At 39.1% G+C, this 23346-nt stretch overlaps 2 protein-coding genes across 12 annotated transcripts in view; one reads left to right on the top strand and one right to left on the bottom strand.

Annotated features, from left to right (window-relative positions):
- The first annotated feature begins 743 nt into the window (after positions 1-743).
- LOC121523338 (homocysteine-responsive endoplasmic reticulum-resident ubiquitin-like domain member 2 protein) lies at positions 744-11143 on the top strand. Of its 2 annotated transcripts, none has more exons than XM_041808185.1 (9): positions 744-837; positions 1304-1628; positions 4151-4228; positions 7101-7211; positions 7393-7523; positions 9233-9346; positions 9439-9729; positions 10054-10162; positions 10394-11143. In XM_041808185.1, the coding sequence occupies exons 2-9, from the start codon at positions 1482-1484 to the stop codon at positions 10559-10561; spliced, it is 1149 nt and encodes a 382-aa protein (XP_041664119.1). In that variant the 5' UTR covers positions 744-837; positions 1304-1481; the 3' UTR covers positions 10562-11143. The 2 variants fall into 2 exon arrangements, with proteins under 2 accessions (XP_041664119.1, XP_041664118.1); XM_041808184.1 differs by having other exon boundaries at positions 7098-7211.
- A 3409-nt stretch (positions 11144-14552) lies between these two features.
- Positions 14553-23346, bottom strand: part of LOC121523335 (sodium bicarbonate cotransporter 3-like) — a 63156-nt gene continuing 54362 nt past the window's right edge. For 6 of the 10 annotated variants that reach the window (XM_041808170.1, XM_041808172.1, XM_041808176.1 and 3 more), the window contains 11 exons: positions 22955-23060; positions 22582-22743; positions 21973-22086; positions 21656-21817; positions 20061-20312; positions 19773-19841; positions 19343-19516; positions 18889-19026; positions 18553-18650; positions 17601-17717; positions 14553-16806 (listed from right to left, as the gene is read on the bottom strand). In XM_041808170.1, coding sequence (XP_041664104.1) covers positions 16725-16806; positions 17601-17717; positions 18553-18650; positions 18889-19026; positions 19343-19516; positions 19773-19841; positions 20061-20312; positions 21656-21817; positions 21973-22086; positions 22582-22743; positions 22955-23060 — 1474 coding nt within the window. In that variant the 3' untranslated portion in view covers positions 14553-16724. Of the gene's footprint in view, positions 16807-17600; positions 17718-18188; positions 18238-18552; positions 18651-18888; positions 19027-19342; positions 19517-19772; positions 19842-20060; positions 20313-21655; positions 21818-21972; positions 22087-22581; positions 22744-22954; positions 23061-23346 lie in introns of all 10 variants that reach the window. The other 4 variants (XM_041808175.1, XM_041808178.1, XR_005993045.1 and 1 more) reach the window with 3 other exon arrangements.

Raw genomic sequence — 23346 nt, 5'->3', positions numbered from 1 at the left:
AACATTAAGGCATGTTTGGGTCAAAAAATTGAGGCTGAAATAAGGCATATATGTAAGGTGTAAGCTGCATGGGGACAAAATCGGGACTAATTTCGTTGTATATAACCAGGGGTATGGGAAAATAGTCAGCTGGATAAATAACAAAGTCTACGCCTTTAGGGCAGAGTTAGGGGTGGATGTGAGAAGTAAACACTGAGAGAATACTATTGAATATTATTATGATTGAATATTGAACATATTATCTTTCAAAAATCCTCTTGTGGGACTAATAAAGGAATATCTTATCTTATCTTACCCTCAGGGCATGTTATATAGGGTTGCTGAGAGCTCCCACTCATTCTATGGATGTCCCAAGAGACTTAAAACCACTGGCTGGCTCCAGGCATATTACCAGGGTTGCAAAGGTCTGGACAAAAGAGATGCCATTGAGCTTGACCTCTGCCCGGTGTTTTAAAAAAATTGGGTTGTAAATGGAATTGTGGAAAAACAGGAGGTAAAATGGGGGAAAACACCAACCAATCAGATTATTTGTGACAATAACATCTTAAGTTATGCTTTTTAACGTGTGACTTTGGTGACATCTGTGTACTTTTATTAAATAACCCAAATAAAACACATCAAAAGACACTGACTGTGGGAGTCCCATAACCTCCAGCCATTTTCAAACTGGGTGCTATGATTCAAATTTACCACTAGATGGCGGTAATAATGGTAAACACGTAAAAATACCATCCGAAAGCCATGAAGAAGAGGACCCAGTAGGTTCATCCCGGTTCAGCCAAGGATTGGAGTCCTAAGTAGGCTGTGTACTTCTGTCTCTAGGACTGAACTGGGCAGGTAAACGGAATTTATCTCAATTTTGTTTCATATAAGTGCTTTTATAAACAGTTAATCTTATTTTCTTTCGCTAACGCCCCTTCTGGCGAAAGTTAAAAGCCGTCAGTGTCAGAAAACCTTCCGACGCTAACGTTAGCATAGCAAGTGCTCTATTACTCACTAACAGGACTGGATGGTTGTTTTGTAAGACGTTTTTTGTCCCACAGCTTGTTAAAACGAGGCAGTCATCGCGTTGTAACAAAGTAACATTGGTTGTCATTAAGTTAAATGTGCTTCAGAGTGTTATATAATCCAGCGCAATCATGACAGTAGTGATTAACCCCTTGTCAAATAAACTATGACGTTATACGCCATATCATATTCATATTTTTATATCTGGGCTGTTTACTTGTTGGTGATAACAAAATAACACTTGACTAATGATTTGTTGTAATCAAGCTAATCCTGTTTTCTTGCCACTCATCAGGCTCCAGCTGTGTCCCGTTTGAACAAACCACAGGAACACCTTGCTGATGCAGATTAACATCATCCGACTTTACATAACATTACTGCTCCTATGGTAGCCCGGAGGGATTAAGAAGAAAAGTACTCAGCGGACCTAAAATAGAACCTTTTTATTCACCTGAGACAAATGATTTTGTGTCATGGATCCAAGTGTTGTGGACGGTCTTGTGACTCTTGTCATCAGGGCACCCAACCAAAAGTACAATGACCAGACCATCAACTGTTGTCAGAACTGGACTGTGGAGAAGCTCAAAGCTCATCTGTCTGATGTATACCCAAGCAAACCTGTGAGTATTTGACTTTACACACTCGGTATGAGAGAGAGTATGAGTAAGTCTCAGGGGGTTGTTGAAGCCTCCAGTGGTCTGAGCTACTGTACTCTGACATCTCAAAAGTCAAATCACAAGGAGGTTTGGATTTTTTGCTGGCTTGAATGAAGCAGTTTAACTGCTTAGTGTGACAGATAGAACAAGGTTAGAGATAAACTAATATCAGGCACATGTGACCAATTTTCCCTTCCTGGCACTAACCAATAGTAACTAAACAATAGTAAGAAAATTTGCTGTGTATTGTTGGACTATTGCTAAGGAAAGGCTTGAATCTATAAAAAAGACTGCAGTCTTCTCAAACACATTACTAGAATGTTGCTTGCGTATTGCTTGCAATTAAGACAATGTGTTGAACATTTTTTCCATATTGCTATAGTCTATTTTAAATGATCTTTGGTCCAGAATAGGCAGCTGCATATCTGGATCTTGTTCACATATGTCTTCTTTTTTGCATGATACAGCTTTAACTTGTATTTATGGATGGTACGGTGAACTGTGTTTAAAATCAGTGACTGCTGGAAGTGTTACTAAGTCCTCAAATTGAATTCTTTTAATGCAGTGCTACCCGAGGGCTCAAAGATCACAAGCATCCAGTATTGACCCTCACCCCTGTCTATTGCACCTAGAGATTTCTCCAGATTCTCTGAATATTTTGATGACATTATGTACTGTAGATGGTGGGGTAACCAGAGTCCGTGCAGTTTTGCCGGAACATTTCTTTGAAATTCATCCACAGTTTTTTAGATGTGTTTTTGTTTTTTGCAGATTGCTTAACCTGTGCCATTTTTTTTTCTTCTGAGAGACTCTACCTTTATAAAATGCTCCGTTGTTACCAGTTAACCCAATGAGCTGAAAAATGCTCCCCCAGCAGTTTTTTAATAGTACCACTGACTTTTCCAGCCTTTTGTTGCTTTGTCCCTACTTTTTTTGAGATGTATTGCTGCAATCAAATTCAAAATGAGCTTGCATTTTTCATGATATGGTAAAATGTCTCAGTTTGGAGTAACATATGATATTTTGTTTATTGTTAATTGTGTATAAAGTATTGATTTTTGAGATTTGTAAAACATAGCATTCTGTTTTTATTTACATTTTACACAGTGCCCCAACTTTTTTAAAATCGAGGTAGTACAAGAATTGTATCAAAGTTTAAAAATTCTGTTATCGTGACAACCCCATACTTTAAACAAGTTTACAGAAGTAACATGGTGTTTTTAATTCATACAGTTTTCATAGCTTTGTCTTATTATTCCTTTAAAATTGCCACTTTTTATTTTATGCACTACAAAGCTCACTATCTCTTTTTTCCTTTTGTAGCTCTCATAAAGCTAGACGAAGCTTGTTTTTTTTTTCATTCTCAAAAATACGGTTTTCGTATAATGTTCACATAATACAGAGAAATTCTTTATTAATCATTATGTCTATATTTAAAAGGATTCATCTATCATTAATGGTGGAATAAATTGTTTTTTGGTTGTATGTCAAAATATAGACAAATAGACTGTCACAGTAAGAGGTACAGGTAAATTCTAGTACAGGAAAGACTTGTTCTTAAAATTATTAGAATATATCTGTATGTGTATTGGTTAAAATATGTGAAATATCAGATACACAGAGACAATCATGGTAGTCTGGGTAAAATTCCCACAGTGGAAATGCTGCTTTTGTACACATATTTAGCTATTTAGCTAAATTGGTGATGTCTTTACAGAGTTTACTCCTAATACTGTTTGTGATTTGCCATTAGTGAGACAAAGACTTGAATTTTTTTTTTTTTTCACTTTTGTCTTAATTTGAATTCTAAGACTTGGACCGTTCTAAACAAACACTGATTGAATTTCTCTTTTTTTGCTCTAAATCCCATTTCAGTTAAGTTGTTGTAAAAGAAACCAAACTATTTACCACTATCTAATCCCAAAGTTAGGGGAGCAGCCCTCCAGCCATAATTGCTGTAAAGGAGTCTGTGGTCCGTCCTTACAGTGTTTACATTCCTGCTGGATTGTGCTGCTGATTTGACTTTGTGCTTGTTCCCCCCCCTTCTAGGACTTTTTCTGATGCAATCTTTGTTAACACAAACAGCTTCTGTTTCAGGTTTCAGAGATAACTTCCATCAGATTGATCCCTTTTTGTGTATTTTATGTAATACATGAGCACAGACATATTTCAAGGAAACTTAAATTGGGAATCAAGAGGTTAACATCTTTACTTCCTGAATGGAGGAGCAGTGAATGTAGGCTTAAAGAGGAGACACTCTGACCTTGTTTTACTGAGTGTAATCCACTGTTAAGACCTGTTTATCCTAATTAAGGCCACAATGATGTCATCCTTGTTACACACTCTGAATCTCTGTCTTTTTTGGGCATGATCTGGAGTTTTTGTAGTATCAGTATTGAGTAGACTAGAAGATGGAAGATGAAAGTTTTCGCTTATTTCTATTTCTCTCAAGTGACCCCAATAAAAGTTTAACTTTGTACTTTTAGAGCTCAAAGGACCAGAGGCTGGTGTATTCTGGGAAGCTGCTTTTGGACCACTTTACCTTGAAGGATGTACTTAGAAAGGTAGGTTCCCCCTGTTTCAGATTACATTCTTTTATCAGAACATCAATGCTAACAAGAAGCACAAAAGCTCCAGACAGACTTTATGGCCTTAAGTGCAGTATGTTGTTTTTTTTATTCATATTTTTGCAGAATCAATGTTAATGCCTCAGTGAAATGTACAATTATGTGCTTGTTATTTTTGGAAACTCTGGGGGAGACCATCTCATTTTAAGCATGAAAATGCTCACATACTCACAGAAGAGCTGTTAAGAACTCGTTTGCTGAAGAGAACTTGACTGACCCACGCAAAGCCATGACCTCTACCCCATTCTGCACCTTTGAACTTCAGTGACCCGTGGTCTTTGAGTCATGCCTTATCAGCCAGCATCCCCCGCTGACATCAGTAATACTTTTCAGAATGGGAGAAAATCCTTGCAGCCAGGTTGCAAAACCCTGTCGAAAGCTCTCTAAGAAGAGAAGAGGCAGCTGTGAAATGTCACTTGTAGCTTTGGGTGTAATGTTCACCTGCTTTGTTCAGTCGTCACACACAGTTTTTATCTAATTCATTAAGGAATACTCTTGTCATACATTTAACTATTTATTGCATAATGGACACACAGTTTTGCTTGGCGATGAAAGCTTTGCAACAAAAGATGCTCCCTGGGTTAGCCAAGCAACATTTGACTTTCCAGGGAACACACTACTCAAAACCCCTATATAGATAAATACATTTATGGCAAGGCATATTAAATGCCATTTATTTTAGTTCAGAGGCAGTTCAGTCATATTAGCATAAAAGTGAATATGAGGGTGCAACAGAAGGTTTGGGCTACAAGGGCATATGACTGAGCATTTAGGAACAACAGCAACTTATCCACAAAGTGGAAGACCATGTAAAATCACAGAGTGGGGTCAATGACTGCCGAGGCTCATGGTGATCTCTTGATTCCATAGCTGAAGAGCTCTGAACTTCCACTGGCATTAATGTAAGAACAAAAATTGTGTGGCGGGAGCTTCATGGGATGGGTTTCCATGGCTGAGCAGCTGCATGCAAGCCTCACATCACCAAGTCCAATGCCAAGCGTTGGATGGAGGGGTGTGAAGCACACTGACACTGGACTGTGGCGGTGTTAATTCGTTGACTAAAACTATTCGTCAACAGCCTTTTTTTTCCACAACAACAACTAAGACTAAGACTAAAAAAGATAGATCTGTGATGACTAAACCTGACAAAAAGTAAGGTTAGTTTTCGTCAAGATGACTAAAACTAGACTAAAATGTTATGTAGTTTTTATCTAACATTCAAAATCCGTGATATTTCTCTACTGGTGGTAAATCTGTCAAAAAAAAAAACAATGCAGCTGTATCTCTTTTGCCTCTTAGCAGTAGAAAGCAGGGACCCCAGGTTTTGCAGAGTGTATAGAACACACTACCATGACTTGGTACCAGATTAGCTAAGAGAATAAATGCTTGGACTAAAAGTGAAGACTAAAACGGGAGGACTTTTTAAGGACTAAAACTAAAAAGTGGAGAAATGACTAAAATGTGACTAAAACTAAAAGACATTTCATCTAAAGACTAACACTAAAATTAAAAATAGCTTCCAAAATGAACACTGGACTGTGGAGTAGTGAAATGTGTTTTGTGGAGTGATGAATCAAGCTTCTGTTCTTGGCGGTCAGATAGGCGAGTCTGGGTTTGGCAGATGCCAGTAGAACATTACCTGCCTGACTGCATTGTGCTAACTGTGAAGTTTGGTGGAGGAGGGATTATGGTATTGTGCTGTTTTTCAGGGTTTGGGCTAGGCCCCTTATCTCCAGTGAAGGCCAATCTCAATGACATTTTGGACAATGCTATGCTTCCACCGTAGTAGCAACAGTTTGGGGAAGGCTCTTTTCTATTCCAACATGACCGTGCCCCAGTGCACAAAGCAAGGACTTTAAAAACATGGTTTGATGAGTTTGGTGTGGACGAACTCGACTGCCCCTCACAGAGCACCTTTGAAATGAATTGGAACAGAGATTGACCTCATAAATGCTCTACAGAAGGAATGGGCACACATTCCCACAAAAGCTTTCAACTCCATATTAAAGTACGCGTGCTGGAATACAATGCCATTACCGTCCCTGTTGGTGTAATTGTCTTTTGTCCATATAGTGTACATTTCTTGCTTAGATTTCAAAAGCGGACATGCAGTTTTTTACAACTCAGTTTTCCAATGATAACAAGCAAATTTTTGTTGTTTTCTTGAGATCCTGACATTTTTCATCTCGCAGTAACAATGCTAGTTTTCCTGTGATAAAGTGTTTATTTCTGTCTTGAGAAATTCACTTGTTATCATAGGAATACCACCAGCATTGTCTTGTCTTTCTGATAATGAGAAAAATACATCGAGATCTTGAGAGAAAACAATTATAACATACTTGTTACCAAAATAACTACAGCTATATGTCCACTGAGGGCCTCCATACGTGGATGATTTGCCATGGTATTAATATGATTGTAGATGTCTTACAGATTAAATCTGGCCCTTGTATTTAGGGTTACATTGGCAGGCAGCTAAACTGAGCTGTTTTACATCCTATTTAACTGCTCTTATTGCACAGCAGGAGCACTAGATATAATCACAGCTTTTTGATTTTAATTGAACCTTAGGTTTTGATTTTGATCTACTTAAAAATTGAATTCATCTGTTGTTCCATGTGTAAAATATTTCCCAGGGTAAGGCAGATGTCATGAATAAAACTTCTATGATTTCCGTTGAAACAGTTGGCTTAAATGGCTTTGAACTGATCTGTTTTGGTACCAGCCATAAAGTTCAGCAGTGACTTCTCTTTGAACATGCATCCCCTGTGCTCTGTTTGTTAATAAGCTGCATTGATATCCACAGCAGGATGAGTACCATATGCTCCATCTGGTGTGCGCCTCAAGAACCCCTCCCAGCTCCCCGAAGCCCCCCCGCAGCCACAGTAACAAGCCTCAGGAGAGCTCGTCCGGTCCCACGGTGGGTCAGCCACACACACCTATCATACCTTTCCATTCATTAGATCATTTGCATGCTGTCTTTCATCATCCTGCTCACTGATGTAATCAGCATATCCCTGAGAATTATTAATGTGTCATTGTACTGTCATTCTTTAAAGGACAGTTAACTATCACTGAGTAGAACTGTTCTCTGATTACAGTCACAGCAAAACTCTTCTAGTTCTTTACCTGGTCAGCAGAGCCAGTCATCTACAGCAGAGAGCAGTGATGGACTCAGACAGAGAGCTGGACACTTTCCAGACCCCCATATGTATGCACAGTTAATGCACAGGTAAGATATTTGGCTGCTTAAAGTTTGATAAGTACCGCAGTGCAGAGGTTTAGGATGCCTTGGTGAGCAAATTCACTACACCATCAAAATATAAAAGACCACTCAGCAGTACTCAATTCCTGTTTTCAAGTTACATCCAGCTCATGGATTAAAAATATGTTTTGAATTGATAATGTGCAGCTTGTAAGAAAAGTTAAAACTGAAGTCCTTTCTTGCTTGTGTTCCATAGGATAATACTGAATATGCAGCATGATTTCCTGTCTAATAAATGTAATATAAATAAACTGATGAGAAAGTGTTAATGGATTCACTGTGAGGAGTGACAGCAGCTTGTACTCACAGTGGAAGTAACGATAAGACTGAAGAATACCAAATCAAACTGTTATCTATCCTGGGGGAGAACAGGCTTTGATATCTAGTAGGAGATGGGTATGTACTTCTGAGTACCAAATACAATCTCGTGTCTCTGTGTACCTCCAGCAATCACAGGATGCTTTGTGCCTTTTTAGAAATCTGCAGGAGAAAAAAAATGACATGAGACACAGAAATTGACAGATTTGGTGTAAAATCTCGGCAGACTGATGACAGATTTGATTTAAAAACATGCTGAGTGTTTCTATCTAGCATGCTGGATGTAACATCACAATCTCTCAGATCTTGTTTTTGGTCTTTTTATTTGGAGACAGCTGATAAATACACACATGGCCTCTCTTAAACTACTCCATCCTCACTCACGCTCTGGCACAGAGTGAACTCAGTCTGATGGGACAAATGGGGTACCCACAATCAAGGTGGAGGATTTAAATTACGGGTCAACTGATTATTGATCTGGCTGATCATCAGGGCCAGTATCCAGCATTTTGCTGATTATCAGCTTTTTTATTTTGCCAATTGCACATATTTTTTTCTAAGTGCACTACTTTAGCTCTGTTGAGGCTTGCGTCCTCTTCTGTGGTTCTGTTTTAATTCTCCACTGCCCCACCATTAATACTATCTGACAGGCTAGACGTCACGTGAGCAGTAGCCATATCCATCTCTATTTAAGTTAATGAAGTATTTGGTTCTTTGTTAATAAAAAGTTTGCATCCTATCATCACCTTTTTGTGTTGTAAATGTAACATTGAAATTACCAACATTAAAGGCTAATTTTTAACCTTTCTGTCTGTCTAATGAACAAATACTAATCGCTGTCTGTATTTGCTCTAAATCTATATTGGTTTGCCCCTGGTTTAAATACAGCTGCAGGCTCTGGGACAAACTCCCTCCACTCCTATGGAAACAGGAACGTCATATAACCACAATTTTGTGCCACTCAATAAGAAGTTTTCCACAAAAATGATTTAAAGTGTGTCAACAAAAGAATCCAGAACATCTGAAGACCTGCAGGCCTCACTTGATTCAGCTAAGGTCACTGTTCATGATTAAACAATAAGAAAGAGACTGGATAAAAATGGCATCATGGGAGAGTTTCAAGGCCAAAACCACTTGTTAGGGGGTAATTACTTTTTCACATGGGGCCAGGTAGGTTTGGCTTTTTTTCCTGCATTAAATGAAGTTATCTTTTTAAAACTGCATTTTGTATTGAGGAATATCTTTGTCAGTTATACACTTGAAACTATATTTCTATGTCTTGATTGAGGGTGTGTCTGTGTTTTCACAAACAGATCAAATCTTGCCATTTTATCACTGAAACTTGTCTTTTTTCCCAGCTGGAATCAGTACCCCCCAATGTCAGCTCCTCCCACCAACATGGCTGCCTATTACAACCCCATGACACTGCTGTGGTGGCAGCAGCTTTACGCCCGGCAGTACTACATGCATTAGTAAGTCCTGTCATGTTTCTGTTCCCAGATAACTCCTGAATGTTTCCTGAGACTGTCAGAAGTAAAAGTTCTCTCTTCTTCTGTCCTTGCAGCCAGTTACTGGCTGCCTCCTCTCAGCCCTTGCACACAGAGCAGCCCTCCACTCAGTCTAACCAGCAGGATCAGGTGGGTGAGCGACCTCAGAGGAATCGCCGTGTCGTCAATCCTGAAGTTCAGATGAACGCCCAGGGAGGGGAGGTTCTCAATGAGGAAGAGCTGAACCGGGATTGGCTGGACTGGGTGTACACGTTTTCACGCGCTGCAATCTTACTCAGTGTCGTTTACTTCTACTCATCGTTCAGTCGCTTCATTATGGTGATGATGGCCATGCTGGTGCTCTACCTGTGAGTGCTCAGTCTGCTGAATAGTAATTTTTTTTTATTAAACTTCATAATTAAAGGCACTAAAAGGCTGTAATTGTCCCCTGATTTTCTATTTTGTTAGAGGGATTCCTGTGTATTGCAATGAAAAATTACCAGGGGGTGATAGTCCATACCAAGTTTAGAGTTCTATCAACTCTTGTATTGTGTATATGACTGGGTTTATGAAAGCAGACATAAAAATTAGATTTTCTGAGCTCCTTATTGTGGACAAAGCTTTTCATTTTTTATACTTTTAGCCCAGAACCCAAGAAGTTTAGAATCTCCTTCTGTTGTTTTTGTTTGCAGGCATCAGGCCGGCTGGTTTCCCTTTAACTTGGAGAATGAACTGTTTCCTGACAGAGCCAACCAGGATGAGATGGAGGCAGAGCTGCACAACCTGGACCTGCAAGAAGTGGTATCTGTCTCATATCTCTTTCAGCTTTGACAAGATTGCTCAAGACTGCGGGGATCTTAATAGATTTAATTCATTTTATCTTGATGTCAGAAATCTTAGTGATTATACACAAAGTAGTACTTTGACTTGGGGAGCTACCACTCAAGCTGATTACTTCTCCGCTAAATTTATCAGTCATTTAAGTGTCGTTGTTACTCTTTCCTTCTTATAAACTGACCGTATCACTTGCAGGACGGTCTGATGGATGACGGCTCAGATGATGATGGGGAAAGCGGGGAGGAGGGAGCTGACGATCCAAACAGCGGCCCTCACACAGGCTTCCTGTCCTCCACGTGGTCCTTCATCATCACCTTCTTCATGTCCCTCATCCCTGAGGGGCCGCCAAACGCTGCTAACTGAACCACAAGCCCCCACTCATTTCAACAGGAGCACGTAGTTTCTTTCTTTTTTCTTTAAGAGGAGGACAGATAGCTGACCTGCTCCTGTAACAGTGCAGTGTTAACTTTTCCTCTTTGTTATTTTATGACATATCCAAGACTTTGAGCCAAGACACAAGTGACTGATTTAACCTGAAAAAAGGAAATGAACCCTTATTAAGGAGGGCTTTTTTTGTCCGAATAAATACACAAACTGTTGGATGACAGGATTTTTAGTTAACCTGCTACATACAAGGAGGACTAGACATGTCTTGTATAAATAGTCCAAAATGTGTTACTTCTTTTACTTATGAAATAGGGACAAAGGCACATTTATAAATCTTAAGCACTACTTTTGATTAACCAACTGGATTTTGTTACTTTATGAAGCTGCGTTTTCTGTTGAAATAGTTTTACGTGTATGTAAAGATTTTTTGTTATGTTGTTTGTATCCAAATGAGACAATTTAAAAGGGCAGCACAAGTCCAAAGCTGGACCTGAGTGGATAAATCAATCATGTAGCCCCTGTGATAACATGAGAGTTTATTAAATGTGTCTGAACACATAGTGTGTGTTGTGTTAGTGAGTGATGCTGGCTGCAGTGCGCTATTAAATCTCTAAATGTAAAAGAGTCTAGCTCTTATTGTCTTGTTACACAAGGCACTGACACTTTTCACAGATCATGTAGGATAAAATAATTGATTTCTGTCAAATGACTGTGTCCATTATCCTAACGTGTACTTACTGTAATAATCACATTTATTAAACTTCAGTCATGGTGAGGACGCCATATAAGATCAGTAATCAGAGAATCATGGCCTCTATTCTAATATGGGAAGCAATACATTTGAAAATCGTTTATTCAGTGAGAACTAGAACTTAGTATTGTAGCCTTAGTGGTCATGTTTGATGAGTGTGACCACATGCTTTTAAAAAATCAATGTGTTGCAGAAACTTGAGTGACCCTTATCCCAGCACCGTGCTGCAGTGATTGGTTTGTACTTTGCTCACAAACACACAAACTTGCATCTAAAATAGCTGTAGTTATATGAAAAGACGATGCAGATGAAATGATGAATTTCAGCAATGTAAGACTGATCTCTGCTGCCACCCTCTGTCATGATCATGAAAAACACCTAGGGCTTTTAGATGGGACTTGACCTTTACATTTTATCTTTGTAGCTCAACCACCACTACGTTTATTAAGACACCATAGCTTTACTGAAAATTAACTAACTTTAAACATGATTGTTAAAAGAAAAAACCCTCAAAATGGTTCATAAAAAATGCAACAGATAGTTCGGTGTTCAGCAGCTAAAAACAATTGAGTTATTTTTTTTTTTCTGAAATTATACTGTTTGTACACTCTTATCTGAAATATCTTTGATGTGATTCATGAGTGCGGATAAAGAGCACTGGTTCTCAAGTGTACCCACCACCACACCTTTAATGATAAATCAAGACTCAAAATCCAGAAAAAATGTCAGCTGTTCAAATGTATTTAATAAAAAAAGTTGCAGTTTCGACAAACAGGTTTAAAAAGGACATGCACGCAAGCACATATTTTGCTCAGTTTCCTGTAATGACATGAACATTTTGGTTGTTTTCTAGACATGATATCAGATCAGTGCATTATCATTGGGAAACCAGCTTTGTTAACTCAGGATAATGAGGTAAGTGTAAAGGTCCTGAGGGAAAAACTGAAAATGTACCTAATGTGGAAATATGGGTAAAAAAATAAATAAAATGTATTTATACCCTCTTAAGGCTTCTGCACATCAAGAACTTTTGTCAGAATTATTTTTTAAGTTTGCTTAAGTTTGGTGTTCTGGATACTGCAAATCAACATCACAGCAGGCTGCCTTTGTTATCTGCATGGTCATTTAAATAATTCAAATAAATGTAAATAAAATTACATTGATCTATGGTCACCATGGAGATATACAAAGTAACAAAAGTGTAGGAGAATTTTTGGGTTGCTTAGCAACAGCTCAGTTTCACGTAAAATGTAGTGCTATAGGAGTTTGTGGGAAAACAGTTATCTTTTTGTTTTCATATTTTGGTTTTTGAGATGAATAAAAGTGTTTTTTTGCAGCTTAATGCCTGCCTCTGAATCACAGCTGTGTTCATATTCAGTTGATCACTGAATATGTGTGACATCTCTGAAATCAACTTCAGCTTTTACGTGAAACTGAACCTTAGCAAAAGTTCAAACAAGAAAAATGTTGCTCATCTCTGTCCACATGACTGTGTCCAGATTTAGATCTTCACTGTCCAGGGTCCACATCCTCATAACTAGATTTAAATAATTTGGACGGGGTCCAAAACTTAAGAGTCAAAATTTAGATTACTAGTTTCAAGATACACATCAACACTGCCCAAATTCAGATAATCAGTGTCCAGGTCCACATCCCCAGCATCCAGATTCTGGGGTTCATCTTAGTGTTCAGGTCCACAAAATCAGTGTCCTGATTCTGGGATCCACATCCTCAGTAAACAGATTTAAATAATCAGGGTCTGGTCCAGATCCTGAGTTTCCAGATGTAGATCATTAGTGTCTGGATCCACATCCTCAATTTCCAGGTTCAGATGATGGGTTGTAGCGTAAGTAAAGGCCAGAAAATATTTGTATTATTGTGATTTAAACTCAGCACCAGACAGACCATTAAGCTGATCATTTAAAAGTAAAGCAAACTCAAATCAAATGTTCCCCAAGTTCAAACAGTTCATAAATCAAAAGTCCCCCAAAAGTTCAAGCAAAATCAAACTCCACAAATTCAATGGCCAAGGCTTCTTAAGCCCAAACCAAAAATACGTGTATAATGTACAGGAAAGAAAATGTGAAAGATAAGTGTGGGAGAGAGAAATGTGGTGAACCTGCAGTTAGGAGAGTTGTAGCCAGGATCAGGATGGGAATATCCCAAAGAGGACTTGAGTGTAGTCCTGCCACCACACACTGAGGATCGCTCGTTGCTCCTTTTCTCACACTCAGCTCACAGGTGTCTACAGTTAATAAACTCTCTTCTGCCGCACCACACCCCTTCTCTCTCTCACTCTGCCGTGCAGCAGGGATCACCTGTTACACCTAGTGTCCACATCCACACATCCAGGTCTTTAGTGTCCAGATTTGGATCAGAGTCCGATCCACATCCTCAGTGTTCATATGCAGATCATCAGTGTCTGGTCCAGATCTTCAGATGGCCCCTCCACATCATATCCTTCATCCTTTTCTCCATCACCACCAGTTCAGGCTCCGTAAGGGGGTCTCCATCCTGCAGCTGGCTTTAATAACCCTTTGACTTCACAGAGACATAACCATAGAGTGTAACCATTAAACACAAAGCACAGAATCAAAATAAAACCTGATTAAAAAAACAAAACAAAAACAAAATAGCTCTTTTTGTCAAGGCCACAGCTCAGAGATGCTAAGGTGGACAAAGCCAACAAAACAGGTTTTAAAATAATTATCTATAAAATAATACCAGACCAAAGTAGGAGCATAATTTCCAATAAAAATGATAGAAAAACAAAAGAAGACAGAAAACATCCCGATGTATTCACTTTTATTGCTTTGCACCAATCAGCCATGACAGAAAAGTCATCGTTCAGAGATGCTGTGTGCTTCATTGATGTCATGTGTCTGTACATCACAACAAATACATTTTTACTAAGTGATGGTAAAGGGTTAAATCTCCTGGTTTCTTCTCTAAACATCAACCTCTAATGTTGAAATAAATACATGTCAAAATAGGGCATTTTTCATCAAAATAAACACTATTAAAATGAAATTTTAAGTACACAAATGTTGGATGTTCGCTTTATTGTGATGCTTCAACAGACCAGATACCTCACATTTTATATCAAATGGTCCATATATGCAGGGAAATAAAAATCTGATTTAAAAACAGACGTTTGGCAAAATGTCACTGACTACATTTTTGATGTACAATCATTTGACATTCACTGATCATTAAAAAATAAACAGTACCTCAATATTGATTACAGAGCTTTAAGTGTGAGCAAATACTAGAGCTGTGACAGTAAACACACACAGACGTTACGTTTCCATGGAGGATAAATGGATAATGAGGCTACCACCTTCACAAAGATGTGAGAGAACAGACATGATGAGCCATTTGCTGCTGCACTCTGAAAGTATTGATCCTTTGTCTTTGGCGTTTGTGTGCCACCTTGTGTGTACCTGCACATCCGTTCTGAACACAACATACACAATGAGCTCCGACAAGGCACGTAAGCTAATGTCCAAATCAGTCACTGTAGCTACACACAGAAATCATCACACTAGTTATTATCTGCCTGACAGTAGCCACGTTCATGAGTCCATACAGCGCACAGTATGGGATACTTATTGCTAAAACACGACTGCACGTAGCAAAATAAGAACTTCATAATATAATCGTTTGTACATTTACTGTAGAAATATTTTGCATAAAATGATTTGCAGAGCTAAACATACACATTTATCTCTACAGCACACACACAGACGCAATAATAGCAACAATAATACAGACAGTATAAAACAGGTGCAACTTTCTAAAGTCATGAATATTCTCTTTTTCTTTACTCTGCACCGTACCTATTTTATGATTTACAGCATTTATTAAAATAGGTGTAATACCAGCCATGAAAGGAATACAGTTAATTATCACTGCCTTGTGACAAAAATACAAAGTGACCACAATCAGAAATCACTCAAGATTCCTGAGCTTTTTCACTGACGTTTGAACTACAGCTCTATAGATACCGTGAGAGGACGAGATTTATTATTATTATTATTATTATTATTATTATTATTATCATTATTAGTAATACACCATAATCTGTTTTCGGTAAGAAACTATACTGGCAAAGTGCTTCCTGTACAGTACAGACTTTATATGGCCTCTGATGTAGGTTTCTACTATGTTACATATGAAAATAACACACATTACATACTTCTATAACAGCACATACAATATGAACAGTGAGGTTTTCAGTGAAAAAAAACTCAACAACAGCAATATCAATACTGAGTGGAGAGATGATTCATGACATCCTACAAAGATGTATGAATAGTAGTAGTGTGCTGTGGTACTATCCGAATGTACCTCTGTTTTGGTTTGTGCCTTAACACCTGCGATACTTTTTGATACCATACGCTCTAATGGTGCCTTCAAATGAGATTGTATTTACAGCCTCATTTTTATGGTAGTCAGATTTTCTGCAAGCTTCAAGTTCACGTCAAAACCTCACCACGAGTTCCATTTGAAGGCAACATAAATCAATACAATATTTTCATGATGGATGGTGTAAAAAGCACTGAAGCTTATCTGAAACTTCAGATCTTCAGTGCTATCTTTAACCAAATGTTGCCATGAGCAAAAGAGAGGGAACTGTCTGAATTGCACAAATATGTAGGTGACATTTCAGTATTGTACAGTCTAGATAGTAGAGAGGAGTTTGCCTGCAATTTTTGGTGATAAAAAAGCAACTCAAATCCAATGCTCAGGACTTTTTTGTTACCATTGTATCAAAACAGGCATGTATATTGTCTGATTTTTGCTAAGACCATAGCAGATTCTTTTCATAACAGTATCAGATCAGTGATGAAACATAATCCGCTGACACTGACTGTGCCTGTATGGCTTTAATCTAATGACTTCTGAAGCTGGTAAAGTTTTTGTACATGAAAACAAACAGTGCTGGAGAGCTTATGGTGAAAATGAACAACACTAGGACCAGCTAAAGTAATAAAATAACAGAGTTATACAGTAAAATTCTGTCCAAGCAGTCCAAGATCCCCACCAGTGAGGCCCGTTCCTTTGGCATCTGCGGTTTTAATGGGAGATGAGTTTCCTAGAGTTCCTAAACAGTGAGCATCGGTGGGCAGTAACAGCAGAATTCTTTCATCCCTCTGAGGTGTGCACTCTGCAGGGCATCATCAGCAGTCTGCAATCGAGCCGCACACTTCGTGACTTGTTTGGAGTAGGACTGGCCGTCCTGTGGGAGCTCGCCCGCAACCCTGAGGAAGGGCACGCTGCAGCAGTGAAATGCTCTCCCTTCTTTACCACCAGGATGGCGCCCGTCAGCAGGGTAGAGTGTTGTGTGGGAGGAGGTGTCAGGAGGGGATGAGGGCCTCCCTTTGATCACAGGAAGGCCTCCGCAGTGGAGCCTCCTCCTGGTGTGTCTGGGCTAACATCGACTCTAACGCAGGCCACCTTCTCCTGGCTAATACACAAGGGGGGAAGAGATGAGGGACGCAGTGAGCATGTGAAAATTCATGTTTTTTTTAGGGTGGAGGGTTACTGAAAATGGGAACTTCTGTCAGGTGGTTGAGAGATTTCTCTCAAACAGAAAAAATCTACTACCAGTTGTGTAGACCTTGCAGTTGAAAGGGCTTATGCTTATGTAGGAGTGATTATGCTGTGACTATTCTAAACCAGATCTGTCTACTTGTGTTAAAAGCCATCAAGTGTCTCTCTGTGAAAACATAAACAATGTAAGATGAGTAGAGACCAGCTCTGTTAAGCGCCACCTATCTCTGCTGTTCTTCGTGTTTTGAATTGAGGACTCCGTTCAACAAAAATGGCACTCCATATGTTTTTTTTTACTAAATAGTAAACTGACATTTTGGTTTCATGGATGAATTTCTCATAAAGAGGGGGAAAAGCTGTCAAAAGTGGCTTTTCTGGTATAGGCTGCGAGCTACTCGCAAGGCATTCTGGAACTAGGTCAGTCATTTTTAATTAATAGACATTTCCGTGCAAAATAACAAAAAATACTGTAGCTTTAATTTGACAAGCTAAGAACTCCCGACAAGAGCTTTAATATGCAGCATCCAGCATTAGATATCAGACTAGTTTCTGACCTTCCAGGCAGCAATAAGCTTCTGTTCTGTTTCCAACAGTGTAACATATGCTTTAACTTGCTTCACATAAAAAAAAAGTCTGTAATTATGAATGTATTTCTTTTATTATATTCATGAAGTTTGAAGGAGGGGCTCTGTGAGATGGCATAGCTACCTGCGGCTACGTTTCTCAGGTTGGGCACATGACTCTGCACTTGAGTTCACTGCTTTCCACGCTGCGGTTTTGACCATTTCATCAGAGATATTTACAACCAAGGGGTCAGAATCAGAACTACAAAAAACATGCAAACACACAAGCAGCAACACAAACACACACAAGGGGACACAAACAAAAAGAGAAAACAGCAAGTAGACATCAAATCAGAGGAAACGGTTCAGTGCAGGACAGTTCAAACAAGCAGACAGACATGCAGAGATTTCAATAAATTAACAGCACAAAATCCAGACAGACCTATGGTCTGTTCCAGGTTAAAGTGTTTGAGAAATGTGTGCTTTACGCATTAGATATAAGGGTTATTTATCATGATAAGCTTGTGTGCACATTATTAGTAAGTTAGATCAAGTTAGTGCAACAAGACAAAAATGTAATCACAGACCCTCAAAATAAAACCCAACAGCACACAAAGCAGCGTGTTTCTAATTCTGAAATAGCTGAGGGGTGACAGTTTTAGCCATGCGCTGTCTGAAGATCAGTGAGGTTAGAGCGCAGCCATGTGTTGCGTCAGACACACAGCCCTGCTACCTCGTCTTCCATTGGGAGGCTGTGGGTCACTAGTCCTATTCTGTATGATCTGTTCAACATGGACATAATAACACACAGCTGACTATCACTGTCACAATCACCACTCTAAACTCTAAACAGCTCATGTCTGTCATTTATTTGCTGACAAGGGAAGGAACTATTTACTTCTGCAGAACAAAAAACATTTCAAACCATGGTAAAATGTTTTTTGTCTCCTCAAAAGACTCTTACAATAATAAAATATAATCACATACTGTAAAACAAAAGAGACACAACTGAAAGCTTATTGATCTTTTACAATAATAATAAGATTTTTTTTTAACAGTTTCAGGCATCAGAGTGCTTCTTGTGTTGCAAAACTCACCTTCCTGAGAGTGTTTTTACTGGGATGTTGAGCCTGTTGGAGCTTTCATAGCCAACCTTCAGCCCCATCTCTTCCTCCTGCAATCTGGATTCCTGTTCCTGAATAAAAAAATACGTATTGAAAGTATTAATCAGTGAAATGGGGCATGGCAAGAGCGTAACACAAAAGTGAGTGTACAACTGTAATTTCCTCAGGCGGTTTGAGGAGTTTTTATTGCTCTGTAGTCACTCAAAGAGTCTCATGGTGATGTTTCTTTCTCTGCAGTTTTTTCACACCTATATTGCTTCTGTAAAAAGCAATTCTTGCATGGACATTACACCTTTAAATGATTTTTACCAGTTTTTCTCGTGCTTTCTTTTTCTTGTCGTCTTCTTTCTTCTTCTTGCTCTCTGGCATTAAATCATCGAGCCAGCTCAGCTCTCTCTTTGTAAAGAAGAAGTCAAGAAGCTTTCGGATAAAGACAAGTGCCAGAACCTGGAGGCACACAGAGGAGACACGTGTTGCTATTATCCCTGAATAGACATTGCAAAACACTTTAAAATAGAAGTAAAAGGAAAAACTAACAAAGATCATACTTAGAAAACTGAACAGATTGTTTCATGTTGCACCACAGATACTTCTATTTATCAGGAAGATATTAAAAATGTTGTTCTGATAGAAGCTGAAACAACTTCTACTGCGTTGCAGAAGTTTGCGGCCTAACAGATCCTGCATGTTTGAAGCCAAATTTGTCTTGAACATCACATAAAAGGCAAAATGTGTGACAGTCATTGAGGTGTGAAGTGATTACCATCATAGGAAACACAACAGCAGCAGCAGACGCCTTAATAACCCAGAGCAGCACTAAACAGGTGAGCTGCACCAGGGTGAAGATGTGGACCTTCCACAGGGGCACATAGCGCAGGTAGATCAGGTCCGGCTGGTGCTTGGCAGGCATGCCAAACAGCTTGATCCTGTCAAAGAACTGCCGAGAAAAGGAGGGCAAAAAAGTGATTCAGTGAGGCTGGGGAGACGAGTGGTGACAGGAAGAGGGGGGAGAATTTAATCCATTATTCAGAAGAGGGAATACATTTAACAAAAGCCCTTTAGGGTTCTGCATTACGATCAAAGGTTTGGAACTACAAGAAGCAAATTTATCTCCAGTAACAGTTCATGACTGCAGTTTCTGTTCAGAATAAAGGGGTATATTATCTTCAAAGAGCAGCAGAAGAGAGCCTTACTTGAATGCCTTTGAGGGAAGAGACACCCATGTAGAGGAAAACTCCATACAGGACTGGCATAGGAATAAACTGTGAGGAGAGGAAATGAACTGTGGTTATGACAACAGTACAAAAATTCAACTCACAAGAGAGGAAAGAGTTGCAGCACCTGTACCAGGTCAAATTAAAAAGGCAGAGTATTAAAAACATTTACAAATCATCTGCTACCCCTGGGCACAAATTTGAGACTAGATTACATTAGTGGGGTTTTAAACCTGAAAATACTAATGTAGTGTTTCTGTATCTCACCTTGAGCACGGAGGTCATAAAAACAGAACAACCCATAAGGATGAAGATCATAAATCCAGTCACCCGCTGCTCTCGGATGCCCAAAAACTTGGGCTGTTCTCCTGGAGCAGAGCAGCCAGACTCCACTTTCAGGCTGTTGACGTGGGAGATAGAGAGGACGGTCGCTGCCACAAACCACGGCAGGCCCATGACCGAGCATACACCCAACATGACAGCCACGATCAGCAAATCCAGGTGATAGCCACAGCCTTTCTGTAAGATACACAGAGAGATGGCACGAGAGAACACTCAACAAACATGGTTTTCTGTCATGAAGCAATGATAATTCTTAATAAAAAAAAAAGAATTACAGAAAACCTAATCAAGAAGCACAAACTTTTAACTTATAGTCATGTGTTTCTTAGGATTTCCCCATGAATTTCAAGTTCGACTTAATTAATTTATAAGACAGTAAAACTATTAAATCAGGCATAACACCTCTGAAAAAGGTTTAAAGCTTCTGTTAGATAAATACAGCAGAAGATCTGGCAAGAAAATATGTTGTTAAACCAAAATCAGAAAGGAGGCAACAGGCTTGGTAAGAGATAAATGAGACAGACGTGTATTCAAATAAAGCAAGCAGCAAGATAGAGATAGCAAATTATAAAACATTAAATTTTAAAAACTGATATTTTGAAATATGTGTTCATATCCTTCATTATTAAAACCACTTGTAGGCTGGACTAATGCCTGCATTTTACTAAGAAAATATTAGACTTTACATGCAAGAACCATCCACACAAACATGTACCTTCTCTCTCTTAACACTGGATGTCCCACCCTGCCCTCTTCTCTATATGTGCCAACACAACACCCATTTCAAAAACTGTGCACCATATTCCATGCTTGCTCTCTCTGTCATTACTTTCATATGCAGATTATGTCTCTCCAGGGTTTAGAGCAGATGACGATCATCCACTCATGCATTGATCTTAGATGGCACTTTGGCAATCTTTGAGCCACTTTTGGCGCATTTCTGCCAAGCAATCTGGTCTGTTTTGATTCAGTACAGTTTGCCATGGTTTAGGACAGTAAACCCAAATCTTTCTCACCAGTGCCAACATCTGTTCAGCCTTGGTTGTGGTTATTAGAACTGCGACTCATTCGACAGAGATCCAAATAATGTGGCTCAGCAATAAGAGTGGGTCATTCAGGCCCCTCACTGACTCTTCATTTGGTACAATTTTAGCTCCAATTGATCACATAAATTTATGGACCCATAGACTTGTGGATGACACATCACTACAGCTCGTAACCTACTGTATAGAGCTGAGTTTAGATTTAAGACTTTTTAAGACCTTTTTAAGACCTAAAATATGATAAATTAATATCACTTTTTGCACAGTAAACAGTAAAAAAAGGCATGAGGTTTTCATGGTACACTGGACCATGGCTTGCTATGGATCTATACCATTTAAGGGTCCAGCCCCCAAATATAAGTCAACCCTACTTTTTCAGCTGTTTCACTATGTTACTACTGTGCCAAGTATCTCATAAAAATATAAAATACTTGACTCAGCATCTCTAAAAGTAAACCTCAACAGGCTGGTACTGACCTTGAGCTTGTGCTCCTTGCGGTTGATAATGACTGCAGTGATCTGCTGGTCCATAAAGATGAGGATGGTGCAGAGTAGAGCAGGCAGTGCTGCCACCAGCAGCGTCCACCAGGGATTTATTCCTAGTGGGTCCATCAGCCAGCCCCGGTTCTTTGAAGTTGGCTGTGGGGAAAAAGGGTGAGCTATATTTAGAATACTCGGCATACACAAATCTTTTATAGGATTTAGTAATGACTGTATCTAGAACTTTGGTTACAAATTATCTAAAGAGGATGTTTTTTATAGTCTGCAAAAGACATGCTGGATTAGGTGCTTACCTCAAAGCGGTCTGGGACATTAAGTTTAGGAGACGGGATGCCCATCAAATAATCCACAACCACCATAATCATGATGGTTATAAACACAGCAAAGTCACTGATAGTGGATCGCACCTACACAACCAACACACACATAAGAAATAGTTATATTTAGCTATTTTTAAAAGAGCAGCAGCTTAGCAGTGGTGTTGTTTTGTATTGTAAATCATACACTCAACCACAAACAGAACCTGTTCCAACACAACCACAGTCTTTTTACTTCAGGTCACCAGTGAGATGTGCGACAGAAGTAATTACATTAAAGTCGAGAGTAATACCATAACAATTCAGACAATACCAGCACATGCCTACACAGAATACAGTGATAACAGACAAGCTGGTACTGTGTGGGAGGATGAAAGAAGATTTTCTTCTCTGAACATAAGACTGCTCCTGCATACTAATGACTGGCACAATGTAAACATTTGCATAGTGGGAGAAGCTTAAAGCATGCAGACTGTTACAGAAAGGACACCCTATTTCACATTTGAATTTATTAAGTGTTGGGCTCCAAACAATAATTAAAAGATTTTTTTTATTCCGTTTAAAGATATATTTATAGGATCTCACCTTGGTGGGAAAATATCTCTCTGTCTTGAACTGCTTCAGGAAAGAGGACAGGAAGAAGGTGGTGAAGAAGAGGATAATGGACCAGAAGAGAACATCTGGGATGTAGGGTCCATGATGGCCACAGGCGTCACCCACAAACTCCCCTTTGAGCATCTTACACATCTGAAGAAAAAGACATATGATGTCGACAACTTTAATTGTGATGGGTTTTTTTTTCCTCTTTATGGTTATCAACAAGTAATATTTTTTATTTTTGGGAGTACAAGAATGTAGGTAACTGTGTTTAATTTTGTACTTGTTTTCTTAACACATGTAATCCATATTAAATGGGGCTGTGAATCCTGCATTTTATATTTGAGTGTGCTGGCCTCACCGAAACATTGAGGCTGCTCCATGGGATGGTGTCTGGTGTGTAGCCTGTCCGGTTCCACTTCTGAATGTGCTCTTCTGTGATGTTGGCTGGTGGAGAGCATTGACACCTGTCAACAAGGGGAACAAGGGGACAATTGTCACCAAAGAACAAACATCTATCTTTCATTTCGAAAATACAAAAGGTTCACTTCCAAGTTACTTTAAAACACAGGCTGTGGCAATACCGCTTGCAACAGTTGTTTCTACTGTCATGTTGTTATATTTTCTTAACTGGCTCGTCCAGTGGTGTACCATAGCTGCAACACGGACTCCTAAAATTGTGTCTAAATGGACACACATTCTTCACTCTGAGTTTCAACTTTTAGCCTCAGGAAGAAGACTCAGGGTCCCTCA

This window comes from Cheilinus undulatus, linkage group 16 (genome assembly GCF_018320785.1).
Source record: "Cheilinus undulatus linkage group 16, ASM1832078v1, whole genome shotgun sequence".
Lineage (NCBI taxonomy): Eukaryota > Metazoa > Chordata > Actinopteri > Labriformes > Labridae > Cheilinus > Cheilinus undulatus.
Note: the sequence above shows the minus strand (reverse complement) of the source record. Positions and strands in the feature narration are given on the sequence as shown.